Source organism: Cyprinodon tularosa, unplaced genomic scaffold (genome assembly GCF_016077235.1).
Source record: "Cyprinodon tularosa strain WSP-4 unplaced genomic scaffold, ASM1607723v1 ctg73, whole genome shotgun sequence".
NCBI lineage: Eukaryota > Metazoa > Chordata > Actinopteri > Cyprinodontiformes > Cyprinodontidae > Cyprinodon > Cyprinodon tularosa.
This window is the reverse complement of record NW_024039485.1, coordinates 1,623,804-1,637,763: the sequence shown is the minus strand read 5'-3', so window position 1 is coordinate 1,637,763 and position 13,960 is coordinate 1,623,804. Positions and strand designations below refer to the sequence as shown.

Sequence of the window (13,960 nt, the reverse complement as noted above, 5' to 3'; positions counted from 1 at the left end):
CACAGCAGAGCTGGTCAGAGTCTGATGCACACTTACTGTTTGAGTGTTATGGCTCGGAACGAACATTTTAAGTTAAATGCATGTTTTTCATGAGTGATGAGCTGCAAGTTGCTGCATTAGTCCAGCTGGAGGAGGCTTCAGTAGCGGAGCAGTAGCAACAGGGCGGGGGAAGTTGTTTTGGGAGAAGAAAGGGAGGGTGAGCGACAGGGAATCCAGCGCTCTGCCTCTCTCACGCTCTGAAGTTTAGTTAGTCTGCTCCAGCTGCCGACTGCACAGCACGCAGGAAAAGAGGCAGAAAGTCTGCAGACTGGGGGTGGAGAAATGGATCTGACCCTGGAACAGTTGATATCATGAGCGTAGAAGATCAGATCTGCATCCTGGAGTTGATTACAATATTTATTTATGTTTTGGATTTTCTTCTGGTGCCTAAATGCTGTCTCAGGAGAAAATGCACACCCGAGCGAAGTCTCGCAGCTGTGATAACTACCTGAGTATCAAGGTATGAACTTAAAACATCAGTTTTATAGACATAATTCTTTTATGGAGCATTTTCTGTCCTGTTTTTTTTTTCTGAATTAGTCTTAATCACAGCTTAATTGATGCTGTTTAATAACTACAGCCCAGGCCTGATTGTAAACAATCCCCAGATGGATGTTTTTGTTGTAGCAATGCACAGACAGCTGATATTTTGACTGCTTGCTCTGTAGCCAAAACATACCTTTCAGTTTTTTAAGCGTGCAATATGTGAACCTGAAGGAGGAACACCCCTGTGCCTGAAGTTGATTTACTCTACTCTTCACTTTACATGAATATCCATTGAATTTCATCTATTTTCTTCTTTTAAATATACATTTTCTTACTGCTTGAGGGTTCTATTACTTTTTGTTACAAAGAGAAGGCAGTCAGTCTCAAATTTGCTTCCTCCCTGGGATGTTGCTCTTTTATCAGCCCCTCAATTGTTTTTGGAGTGCACACATTCTATATTTACCCTGCTAAGGTATCAGCAGAGTTTGTGAGACCCCTTTGTCTCCATTGTTACCTCTCATGGTAGCTTAGGTCAGTTAAAGGAACCTCTTTTCCTCTTTCTTGTAGAACTTATTATTTACAAAGCCATAATGGAACACTTGAAGAACATGTGTTTTTATGGTGTCTATCGTGGGGTCTCTGTGGGGACTACATCCTGTCAGTCCTGTTTACATCCTGTTGGAAAAAGTCATCATTTCCAAACAGCAGACATAAGTCAAGTCTTCCTGATAAATACTGTGGGAACTTGTCAGGAAAAGTAACCCAATAATATTACTTTGAGTATATGGCTTAAACATTAAAATCACTTTGACTTTTTCTCATGGTATCATGATTCATGACCCAGATTTGATGTGATCAATCAACAAAAAGAGGAGCACGGCTCTGAGTTAGAGGATAGAGAATGAATGGTGCTAACTTATTTCCTATATAAAGAAATGCATGATGCTGCCACCACCATGTTTTGAGTGGTATAAGTACATTTGGAAGCCTCCCTTTTTTGCTTAGGAATAACATAGTTTACAGCCTTTCTTCTTGCAAGTCGCCATTGAAAGCTATCATTGCAGATCTAAATTGAAAAGGGCTGCTCAATGCCGGGGGTCTAACCTGGCTCCTTTGTTGGCATCCAGGCACCTGGCAGAGCAGGGCATGTCTGAGCATCCTGCCTGCTTTCATTGGCTCTGCTGCCTTTCAGGGCTGTTAGCAGGTTGGTTAGTCAGCAGCCAGTATGAGGGCTTCGGGGCTCTCCCGTTTCACTCCCCTGGTGACTTCATGCTCCACTGGAGTCCTGGTAGGCAACGTCTTTTGTGTCCGTGACCCACTAAATGTGTCGGTGACCACCTCGTGTTCTGTCTCTTTGACTCTCTGTGTCTCTCAATTTTCCTAGTTTCACTGATGCACTCCTATGGACACTACTTTAATTTTATTTTAAATTGCTCTTAAAGATGCAATATGCTAGAATAAGTATCTAAAATGAAAATAGAGTTACATTTTAGGTCCTATTTTTCCTTCAGGCTTTACTTTCATCTTCTCGCTGTGTGTGTTCACCTTGCAAACAGCTGTTTTTACCCACTGCTCAGACGATACCGTCCCACCTGGAACTCAAACCCAACAATTACCACCTCGGCCCTTCATCACATAGCCAGTAGTTTTACAAAGACCTGGCATCAAAAAGGGTGGGACTTCCCACTTTGCTCCCATCCTGGCTAAAGCTCCCAAGCCAGACACACACACACACACACACACACACACACACACACACACACACACACACACACACACACAAACACACACACACATACACACAACTGCATTCCACTGTGGCTAGGAGTGAACGGGAAGTCCAGCTTTGATGGCTGTGCTCAGTCCTCTTACTTTACTTACTTACTTTAGATATCCAGATATGTTTTATTCTTTCTTTTTTTATGGTCAAAGATGATGATAGGAGCAAAAGCTTAGTTTCCTATAAACTCTGAAAGGTATTACCTACAGAGAGATGAGCTAATGGGGAATCATCATTATTATGTTCTGAAGCTCTCTAAGTTTGTTGCATTTTGTTGATTTGCACATAGAGCCACTCCTGCACGATGAGTTGTCTCTGAACTGTAAATGAACTCACATTTCTACTCTGTTAAGTAACTGTACTTCAAAACCCTTCTTCTTTCACCAACACATTTTTTCTTTCCTTTGAAACCTGAAGACAAACTTGTCAGTCAGTCCTAGCAAGGGCTTTCCTCCTATTGTTAGCTCACCACTAATAAAAACGCTGCCTTATTCTTCTCCCCTTGGGCGCAACAGTGACTAATGCCCAGAGAAATGTTTTGTCTCACCAAAGCAAGCTGACTGCTAATGGAAGTAGGCGTTTTTGTTCCCGGGCACCAGCACTGTACAGCACATGCCACTTAGAGAGGAGGAGTAAACAATGAGGGCCTTGTTGCAGGGTCGTAGCTTGTCTCCAAATGAGCTGAATTATACTCACTCTCCTCTAATTGATGATGTTGAGCTGCTCAGACGAACTGGACAGATCCTACAAAGGGCTAAAACATAGGCTGTCCAACTGGTTGAAACTCTAAAGGGTGTCTCTTGATTTCTAGATCGCATTTTATGCATGTGTATTGTCATGTAAATATATAAGCTTCAGAGACAGTAGCGTGAAAAACTATAAGCCTTGCACTTGAATGTGCTGCTGTTATGGTGTCTAACTTTTCCTGCAGTTGAACTGTATCTGGATGCTTATCGTGGGAGACAGATGTCTCTATTCCACTGTTGTGTTCCACTCAGGAAGGACAGATAGTGGGTGCGATGTTTGGCCTTGGCTGTGGCTAATCCGCGGAAGGGCACAGCGTGAACCATGAAAGCAACCCACACTGCAGGTCAGCCTCATTCAGGACCTCAGTATTCTCCAGTGCCTCCTCTCACCGTCAGACAGGTTGTAACTAGCAGCGTTGGACATTTTATGATCTGTCGGTGGCGAATTGTGGTGGTGGAGGTCACGTTTGGGTCTGATGATGATGTGTGATGACCCTGTTGTTATTACAGAATTACAATCTCGCCTAAAAAAAAACAGACTAGTCTGGACTTTCCAGTTTGGTTGTCTGTATGTGATGGCGGTGACGTTACTCCGACCAGGTGTTTCCCGTCGCTTGGATGCTCTAATTTCCTGACTACTCAGCTAATCCTGCACAGGGAATCATGTGCCTACAGCTCATACTTTAGTTTTATATATCTATACTTAGCAGATAGTCTGTTGTGCAAAAGTTTTAAACCAGTTCATCTTACATTTTGAAAGGCACTGTTTGATTTGTCGTACAGGGTTTTCCTGTAGACTTTACCTTGTATATCACCTTTTTTTTAATACCATTTTTAGTTTAGTAGCTAAGGCATATAGAGAATAATCAGATAATGTCAAGTTAAGCTTGAAAACTATTACTTTCCTCCTAGTAAGTTTTTCTTTGTTGATTTGTTAAAAAAGTTATGTGCCTCTTCATCTTCCGCTTTCTTGAAGAAGGTTTAGGGTAAAAAAAACAACAACAAAAAACCGTTTGGAATCCATGCATAGACAAAAAAAAAAAAAAAAAAAAGAACATTTCCTGCTAATGAAAAGCCAGCCCCAGCCAATGATCCTGCTACTACTATATTTTGATGTTAGTATGGTGATGCTGTGTGAATCGCTTCTTTAGTGCTTAATTATCCTTCTGACTTGTAACCATAAAGCATTCTCCCACAATATTAGATAGATTTTAGCCAATAATCTTTTTTTTTTTTTTTTTGTTTAGAGAAAAATGCTTCTGTCTTGCAACTCTACTCCTTAGCCTTGATTTATGGAAATTACAGCAGATTATTGTCATATGCAGATTATAAAGAGTTCACTCCTGCACTATCAGTCTTCTGACTGACACCTTTGCATAGATAGATCATCTGGATCCTTTGTAATCTTTCTGCAAATTCTTTTGCATGAAGGATGTATATGTGGATATGTTCAACACATTTCCACATATACAACAAATCCAATAGAGAAAGCTGAACTATGTTTCTAGTTAATTAGATTCATTGTAATAGAGGACATGTGTGAACAGGAATTAAAGTGAGTGAATCATATGTGTTGATGTGTTGACATGTGTGTTTTTCCAAGCAGGCTGACAAAAACATGTAACTTTTAACAGCCGTGTTAACAGAGACCCTCTGTATGTTTTCCTCAGGACGCAGAATCTTTGGACAACTGCATCCAGAGCACCTTGTCTGCGTTGTACCGCCCCTTCAGTGGCACCGCTTCCACTGTCCTGTGGCAGCTCTTCAGCGTGGTGGAGAGGCAGTACCGTGGAGATGGCCTCCGCTGCCTCATTGACTTCTTGATTCCTGCCAAAAGGATCCTGCAGATCATCCAAAAGGAGAGCTGCGTGAGTGCTTCACTGGACACGGTTAAACGGAGGAATCTCAGACTGGGCACTGTGATTGATCTTAACCTATATCCTTGAGCATAATTTATTTCAGAGACTTACTGCTGTACTGATGGACTCAGATTTCCTTCTTATGTTTTATGTGAAATATGAAACTTAAGAGGAAAAGACTTGAACAATACAGCTGAGGGTGAAAAGTTGTGCTGAGTAGTATGAGGCACTGAGAAACAGTTGATTAATGACCTTAAACAGAAATAGAAGGAAAAAGGGTGCAGAGTGAAACTCAATATTTCTTTTACTTTGACTGCTACTGAGTTAGGACTCTTTAGACCAAACCACTGTAACTTTATTCCACTGTATTCTACTCTCTTCTGATTACACTGTGACGATAGCCACAGAGCAATAGTTTCACATAAGCCTGGCCCCTGAGAACATCCAGCTATGCATGAGAGTCTTTGTACTGCAGGCAATATGAGAGCTTTCAGGGGGAGCTCACCTCCTCAGCCTTTTTCCTCGGTTTTTATAAGAGATTAAAGAAGCTAGAGCGCTGAATTTTTGGGTCTGTCTTTTTTTTTTTCTGTTAATGCCCCCCTACAGCAGAGATTTGTGCTGCAGTGGCAGCGAAACTAGGCTTGATCAGACAGGTTTTTTTTGTCTTAAGCTGAATGATTGCAGAGAGTGATTCATCCAGAGCGTACTGTAAAAGTAACCTGCCTCTCCATTACAGCTAAACATGTGTTTGAACAGCTTTGCGGATGTAAATTGAATTGAGCTCAAATGTTAGGAGATGAACCACTACTAATGATAGCATGTTTCAGTAAATTGGAATTTAATTGATTCCTCTGCTTTCTCCCAGGTGAGGTTCAGAGGCCTGCTGTTCTATCACGAAGGGTGGCCTCTCTGCATTCACGAGAAAGTTGTCCTCCAACTTGCGCCGCTGCATAAGGTTCGACTAAAGCAAGGGGATTTCTACTTGCAGATAGTTCCTTTAGGGCGCAAAGCTGCAAAGCTGGTGATAAAATGCCTGTCTGCCAGCGGGCAGGCCATCGCAGAGATCCCCATTCCAGAGAGCATGTATGGCAGCGTCTTCACAGCTGAGTTCCTGCAGAATGTGACACGGGATCGAAACCTGCACCCTCTACAGAACTGCCTGCTCACCACTGGTACGGTCGTGTTCAAGACGCCGTGGAAGAACGTGGTTAATCCGCTGTTCATCAACAGCACGGCGGACGCCATCATGCAAGCTCGCTGCAGCAGCAGAGGCAGCTTCAGGGCCCATCTCAGTACCTGCAGCACCAGCGGCTCCACCGGGACTCTGGACAGCCATCGCAGCTCCAGAGAGTCCCTGGTCTCTCTGGGAGCTGACTCCATCTTCCTAGAGCCCACATCCCCAAAGAGAAACCACACAGACTCAAGCGGTGAGAACCAGAGTATTTTTAGGGAAAAACCTATAACACCAATCATTAAAATAGAGGGACATGTGGAGGATTGTGGTAAAGAAGGAGGAGAGGAGGACAATGATGAAAAAAAAAGGGAATCGGGGTTGAGTAGGCTCTCCTTTGATACAGACCTCATTAATCCAGACCTTCGACGACGCCCAAGAGACTCAGTTGGGTCCAATGGAAGCAGCAGGAGACGTTTCAGGGAATCCTACATGGAGGCCCTGCAGAACCCAATGACCCTCGGGTCCAGCTCTGAATCCATTTTGGAGGAAAGCCCTGAACACAGCACTGGCTCCAGAGAGCGAGCCGTTACACCTGGGAGCAGTCCTGACACCCGCACCTCTCCCAGAGAACATTTAACCTGGAAGTTTGGCAGTCGAAGTTGGCTCACTGGTGATGAGTCCAGGCCCAACACGCCTCTATTTTACCTACAGAGGGGGCTACGGAGTGCTGAGAGGCGGGCAGACCGACGCTCTAAGTCACTGGAGAGGACTAACAAGGCAGGCCAGGTTAAAGGCCACAGAGAGCGATCCTCCTCTGGAGGCTCAACGGGTGTTTCTCCCAAGAAACTGATGAACGGTTACGCCTTGCGCTTTGGGAAGCTGGATGTGGAGGCTGTGTTACCTGGGAATGAGAGGAGAAGCAGCAAAGAGGACACAGGTATGTCTTGAAGTACAATTTTAACCTCACTAACTCCCAGTAAGCATTTTTTTCACATTTTCACAGCAAGTTGGGTGACATTTTTCCACAATGTTTTTTCTTTCTAAAATTCAGAGAACTAATATCTCTCTGAAGGTAAGCAGAGTAGACTTAACTACAGTGCTACTTATTGCTGTTTAATGTCATGTATTAATGCACTGTATATACTTCATGCACCTTTTCCTCCTCTGTGCACCTCCTGTTGTTTATAAGAGATGATGTAACAAGTAAATTTCTTCATTGTGAGATCAATTAAGTTCTATGCTATTCTGTTCTATTCTATTCCAAATACTCTAAAACGAGAATGCATCTCCAACCTACATAAATTGTTTCCGTTTATAACAAGTAATCAAATCAGGTAAATCCTGCCAAATTTAATTAGAATGGTTTAATTTATTAATTTATAAACTGAATAAATTAAGGTGGATCGACTTAATTTAGTTACTTGATGTAAAATTAAAGCAATTTGTTAAAGTTGATGCTGTATTCTCTTTTTAGACTGTAGACCAACGCAAAGAAGAGCATAATCATAAAGTATTCGAAAAGGACATACGTTACCAGCAGAGACACAGTTATTCTCTGCAGTAGTTCAGCTCAAAGGACTGAGAATCTAATATTTGGTGGCTTTATAAAATCAGGTCCTATGCATTCAAACTCTGCTTCCAATAAATATGTTGGACTGCTTTCCCTTGAGATACCATGAATCTCCCCTTTATAGAAAAGGACAACTAAATAGAAATAAACAAATAAATTTCCTTTATAAGCCATTGTATAAACAGAGTCCACATGTGTTTAAATCCATTTCATCTCTGTATAAATAATCCTGCTCCATATTATAGAGCTTTAAGGCCTGTCAGGGAGCATTAGTGAGCGGAAAGCATGATGAAGACCGAGGGACACAGTAAAGAGGTCAGGGAAAAAGTCATTAAGCTCATAAGTCGCTGTTTGATCCATTCTTAAAAAGTTTTTAAAATTTTTGTGTTGGTCAGTCACATACATCCCAATGAAATAGATTGAATGTTGTAGTTGTATTCTGCCTCAGCGTGAAAGCGTACAACTGGTGTCAATCCATTTTGGACCAAATTTATAAAATGTATTATAGCTGCTTTCCCTGCTATTAGTTTACCCAAAATCCCTGCTACTAGTTTACCCATTTATTTTAAAAAAGCTGTTAAACGCAATGACTGTGCCACTTCCAGTCCTTTTGGCGCCAGCATCTAGATCAAGCTCAGTGTTTTCCTTGGAAATTGTTAGAAAAAGTTGGAGCAAAGAATACAGCAATATGGTTGTTGAAAAAAAACACAAAAACATAAATAAATTCATTTTGCCACAAGTAAAATAAAAAAGGTAAAAGGTAAATTAAGATAGGGGACTTGTTCTCCTATTGGCATGTTACTGCCGTTTATTGTGAGCTATCCTTATTTACACCTTTATCCTCACGTACACCTTGCTTTGAGTCTAAATCCTGTTCTGAAATGTGCATTAATACCTGACAAGATAATTGCCCTTAAGTCACAAAACCCTCTTCTCCCTGCTAAAAACTTTACCTAACTATCTTACAAATCTGTGCAATCATTTCCATTTAAGAAACTATGCATCTGTGACCTAAACAGAGGAATTTTACTCCTGTTTTCCTGACTATAATGACTCCTTGACAAGCTTTGCTTTCTCTAACACTATTTACATCATGATGACTTATCACTCATCAAATAATACCCCCTGAGCTTATGCAAACCTCAAACTAATAGCAGGGTTTGCAGGAATGCCCTGCAGCAGGACTGGTTGCAACAGTTCATCCGATGGCAGAGTAGAGACAGCCCACGTCTCTGGGGCTTTAATACTCTCATTAATGAGTGATTGCTTTTTTTTAAAACCCACACTCTGTGTTCTTTGGCATGTTTAGAGAGGCAGGTATGGCCCTTCCCTGGAAAAAAGTTTTGATCTGAAGCCTATGTTTTCTTTGCCGCCATATGTCTGTTTTGTTTTCTGTCGGTCTGCCATGGGTGGCACAGAAAAACAGAGATTTGAAGATACCAACCTCTGAAATGACACTGTTTATAAATTCATCTGGTTCTTCCATGAATTGTGAAAAACGCACTAAAAGGTGAACACGACCTGCTAAATCTCTGACAGCAGTCAAGAATATCACCGAGGGAGACATTTATCTAATGAAATACTGATCATTTAAAAGGCTGTAGTTAAAGCTCATCACTCTTGCATTTGTGGCGGTACTCAAGAGGGAAACATATATCAGCTTTCGGAGTTGAATTTCTCACAGTAAAGATTCAAAGCCAACAAAGGATTCTGTAAACCCTGTAAAGTGACCATAGGGACCCCTACATCCTACAATGAGATGACGCTGTACACCATTGGGGTTGCTGGGGGACGAAATGATCCCATATAGCTTCCCTCTTTTACAAAAGTGTCCTTTGTGAGACAAGCAGCCACTGGGGATCTATGGAAAGAAAATGGCTTTAAACCATGGTGATATCCAACATGTATTATTACCCAACCTCTGCTAAAAAAAAAAAATAACCAGGGATCAATCTCTTATAATGATAATCTAATATTTAGACTACGTTTTGAGGAAATACAGGATGAAACGTGTCACTTCCTCTCGAAACAAAGCGTTTTAGGAAACATGCAGCAAACACAAGCACAGCTCCACAGGAAATACACTAACTGTCTGAAGACAATAGAAGCTGATCAGGGAGGGTTTACCGTCGCAAAGCTCAGCAGGACATTTCAAGAGGCCCCCGTACTTTTAAAAGGACAACACACAACAGCCATCTATCAAATCGCAGATAAACAAAATTGATATGGCCCTTAACTGGTAATATGACATTTTAAAAAAAGTTTCAAAACATTTTTGTCATACCCAAACATTAAGCTTATTGTTCTTCTAATTAAATATAACTGAGCATAACAGAGTTAACAGGCTGTTTCTATTTTTTTTCTATTATTCTTCAAATGTATTAATTCAACTTTCCCCTTTTCCACCTGTTGCTGTATAGAAAGACAAATTTTGGTGTAAAGTATCTCTGTTTGAGTATAATATAGAAAGTCATAATGTGGGAATTAAAGAAGTGGGATTTGTCTTTTCTCATTCGGATAAAACTCTTAAGCCCAGAGATAAAAGACTAAATTTCCTTAAAAATAGATGAAAGCAGGCTGGCTTCATGAACAAATTACCTGGGGTAATTAAACAGATAGTTTCAACTTATTAACATTTTTTTATTATTATTATTATTATTATTCTATAAGAAACAGAATGACAATACTGCAAAAATAAATATACCTGGTAATGTAGAGCATGTTTATTGTTTCCTTTTTTTAATTTGAAGAAGAGCCAAATGCAGTAAAAATGCAATTTTTTTTGTTTAAAGTTACATTACATTGAAAAATCCAGCAAAAGTCCAACCATAACTACAGTCAGAATAAGATGTCACCAGTGAAGAGCAGTTTGATGCATGTAATCTGACAAATGAAAATATTGTAAACCAAGATGGAATCATAAAATATCATAAGATTAACTTTGTCATAAGTTGTTTATTATTCAAAAATCGAAAGCTTGTGAAAAACTGAGAGCACAACTAAAAAAAGGCTAGATTATAGGAAAAAAGCATGTAAAATCTCTAAAGTTGATTATTAAGGATATATTTTCCTTTAATGAAGCCAGGAATAAGATGGTTCAAACATCAACATAAGATGGGTCAAACATCAAAATTTTCATCAGAATGAAATAATAAATATATAAATAAATACAGTGTAGAATGCAAAAAGTTACTGTTAATTGTGGCGTGACTCATAATGGGCTAAAGTTGAGTTGACAGCTTTATTTTATTTTGATACTGTAAGTTTCACCATTTCTCATCTAACAGACCATAAAACTATGGTTTCACCGACAACATCACATTGGCATTAGAATTCTTTGTAAATCCTTTCTTGTCCCACAATGAAGAAATTCACTCTCTGCATTTAACCCATTCCCTTTGGGAGCAGTGGGCTGCCATTGTGCGGTGCCCAGGGAGCAGTCTGGGGTTAAGGGTCTTGCTCAGGGTCCTAGATCAATTTCATGAGCTCCAACATGGGGTAGCTTATCCTTTGAGATTAAGCTTGAAATGCGTTGGTGTTATACTCAAGTTGTTTAGATCTTCCTTCATGTAACCCTCCAAAAAACATACAAAAAACAAAAACAAAGTGAAAATCTGGATGGAAAATAAAAGTCAGAAAGACATTGATAAATACCACTATTTCTAAAGTTAAACTTTTATACATTTTATAATTTATTTAAGTTTGTTTGGCCGATCAACTCTAATTAATACACCAACACTAGGGAACTTGAGTCAGCTCTTATTGTGTAAAAAAAACTATTTAGCAATATAATAATTGTATATAGTAAATCTATCTATAGCTCTTCTATCACTGTTGATGTTTTTTTAATGCAATGTTTTTGCTGTGAAGTAAACGTCCACTAAGTGAGGTAGTTAGGATGATGTTTGCAGTCTGTTTGCTGCCTTGGGAACTGGATTAAGGCTGTAACATGTTGAACCACATGGGAATGTCAGACCATCATTCCTGATGACAGAGCCTCCGGGTAGACTGGGTTGGAGAAGAGAAGGTGAAAATATGAAGGTCTAATAACTTCAGACTTACCTGTGACTCAGAAAACCCAAACATCTGGACTCCATGGTGACTCAGGGTGAACTCACTAATAGATAACATCTATTTCTGCACCGATAACGACTACTTTTATGTAAAAAAGGATTGTGAAAGGGAAACCTCTAATTGAAGTTTATAGTCCAAACAACGGTGAAGCTCTCAATGGAATCAATCACTGTTTGTGTTTATTCCTACAGGTCAGCGTAGTGACGGCACTGGCAGTGACATTAGAAGGCATAAATCCACGTCTGACGAATCACAAACTCCACACAGTCACAAAGCAGCAAATGGAATGACTCTAAGTCCTGGTTGTGCTCAGAACGCTCCCTGTGATTATAATTCAGCCTTTCCCAAACTGATGTCAGAAATTAATCAAGAGCTGCTCACATCAGGAGCTGTCATCTTACCAGGTAAGAAGCTCTTTACTCTCTCATAGCTAGGCTTTCCTTAACTCTTTCTTTTAAAGTGGTTGAGATCAGCAGTCAGTTGTAGAAATTGTAAAAAAAAATTCAGCAGATGTTTCTGTCCAATAACTGATCATTATGGAACATGGAAATGAATTATTTAGGCATAATAAAGGCCCAAATGTTCATTTACCTCGGGCTGCAACTAAAGATTATTTTGCAAATCAATTAATCTGTCTGTAATTAAATAATCTGTCGATTATTTTTCTGATTAATCGATTAATAATCGGCTGGCCAAAGTTTCCTTAAAGAAGATGTTTTACAAAATTAAAACCAGTTGAAACTAAAACGTTTCCACTTGAGGACTTCTGGATAAAACATATTTATTTTCATCATAAATGTATAAAACATTTATAAATTTTTTTTACAATCTTTGGTCTCTAAGTAGGCTGTTCTGTCAGCTAAAGGTATGATTTACAGCACATATGTCAAAGGTAGGCCTGCAGGCAGGATCCTCCCTGCAAATTGTTTATCTTTGGCCCCCTGGATGATATATAATTACCATTAGAACCGGCCCACAGGCCACGGCTGCTTGTACGCGCTGCTGTGACTTTGCGGGCTACCGTTGCATTGTGGGGAATGTAGTGTCGGTGCGGCTGTGTTGCACGCACTAACACTACATTCCCAAGGGAAAGAAATTATTGTGTTTTTATTTTACTTTAATTTGTTTTTTGTCCTTTGCATGTTTGTATTGTTTTGGTTTTTGCTTTTTCCCCTTTAACAATCCAGTCTGCAGAGGCTGATTGAAGCCAAAATAAAAGGAGCCTGGATGGAGGAAGGATCGGAGCTCCTGCAGGTGATAGAAACGGACTCGCTGCTGAGCGAGAGGTGGGATCCGCATTATTCTCTGATCGAGACAGGCACGGATCCCTGCCCATACTGTGCCGTTTGTTTACCTCCCGGTATTCTGTGCCTGGCGTTCGGATCCCACCTGCCCCAAGCTCGGTAGCATGTCTGTCTCTATCACCTGCAGGATCAGCTCCCCTCTCCTTCCATCCAGGCTCCTTTTATTTTGGCTTCATTCAGCCTCTGCTGACACCTGCGCGAAGCAATTGCACAGCGCAGTTAGTGTGCACGCCTCCTTCAGCCCAGTGTGCTTGGATTGTTAAAGGGAGGAAATCAAAAACCAAAACAATCCAAACATAATTTACAATGCATGCAATTTCATTAATGTATTTATTTTAATAAGTTTATTAATATAATAAAAGTTCATTAATTATATTGATATTAATATTTTGTTTTTTTAAAACAATGTGTTAGGTGTTGGTTCAATAGGCTATGTTCATTTCAATATGTTTTAATAAACAATTAACCAGTCCGGCACTCGGCTTGTAGAAAATTTGTTTTTTTAGGCCCTTGGTGTATTTGACTTTGACATCCCTGATTTACAGCCTCTAAACTCTGGTTAACGATTAATCGATAACTAAATTAGTTGACGCTTATTTCAACAATCAATTAATTACGTGTTTCAGCCCTATATATACCTAAGAATTAAGCTGACACCTTTTACACAACTTTTACATGTTTTTACATTCATTATTAAACAGAGCCAGCTGCTTAAAAGGCTGTTATGGTCTGATTTCTTTTGTTACATAAGAATGACCAATGTTATCACTATTGACCTAATTCTTTAATTAAAATTGATTCCCATTAATATGTTGGACTTGAACTTTTGGAAAACATTACATACATACAGTGAGCGATCAGTTAAAAGTTAAGTGCTGTTGTTGCACAAATTAGCGATTTTGCTCTTGTTCTTGGCCTTAAAGCTACA

The 13,960-nt window shown here is 40.0% G+C and overlaps 1 protein-coding gene across 1 annotated transcript in view; it reads left to right on the top strand.

Moving 5' to 3' along the window:
* Positions 1–227: 227 nt before the first annotated feature.
* zgc:158766 (uncharacterized protein LOC100009641 homolog) overlaps positions 228–13,960 on the top strand; it is a 38,736-nt gene continuing 25,003 nt past the window's right edge. Inside the window, exons 1-4 of the mRNA XM_038269460.1 lie at positions 228–499; positions 4,722–4,919; positions 5,776–7,021; positions 11,920–12,132. Of these exons, the coding sequence (XP_038125388.1) occupies positions 431–499; positions 4,722–4,919; positions 5,776–7,021; positions 11,920–12,132 (1,726 nt within the window). The 5' untranslated portion in view covers positions 228–430. The remainder of the gene's footprint in view (positions 500–4,721; positions 4,920–5,775; positions 7,022–11,919; positions 12,133–13,960) is intronic.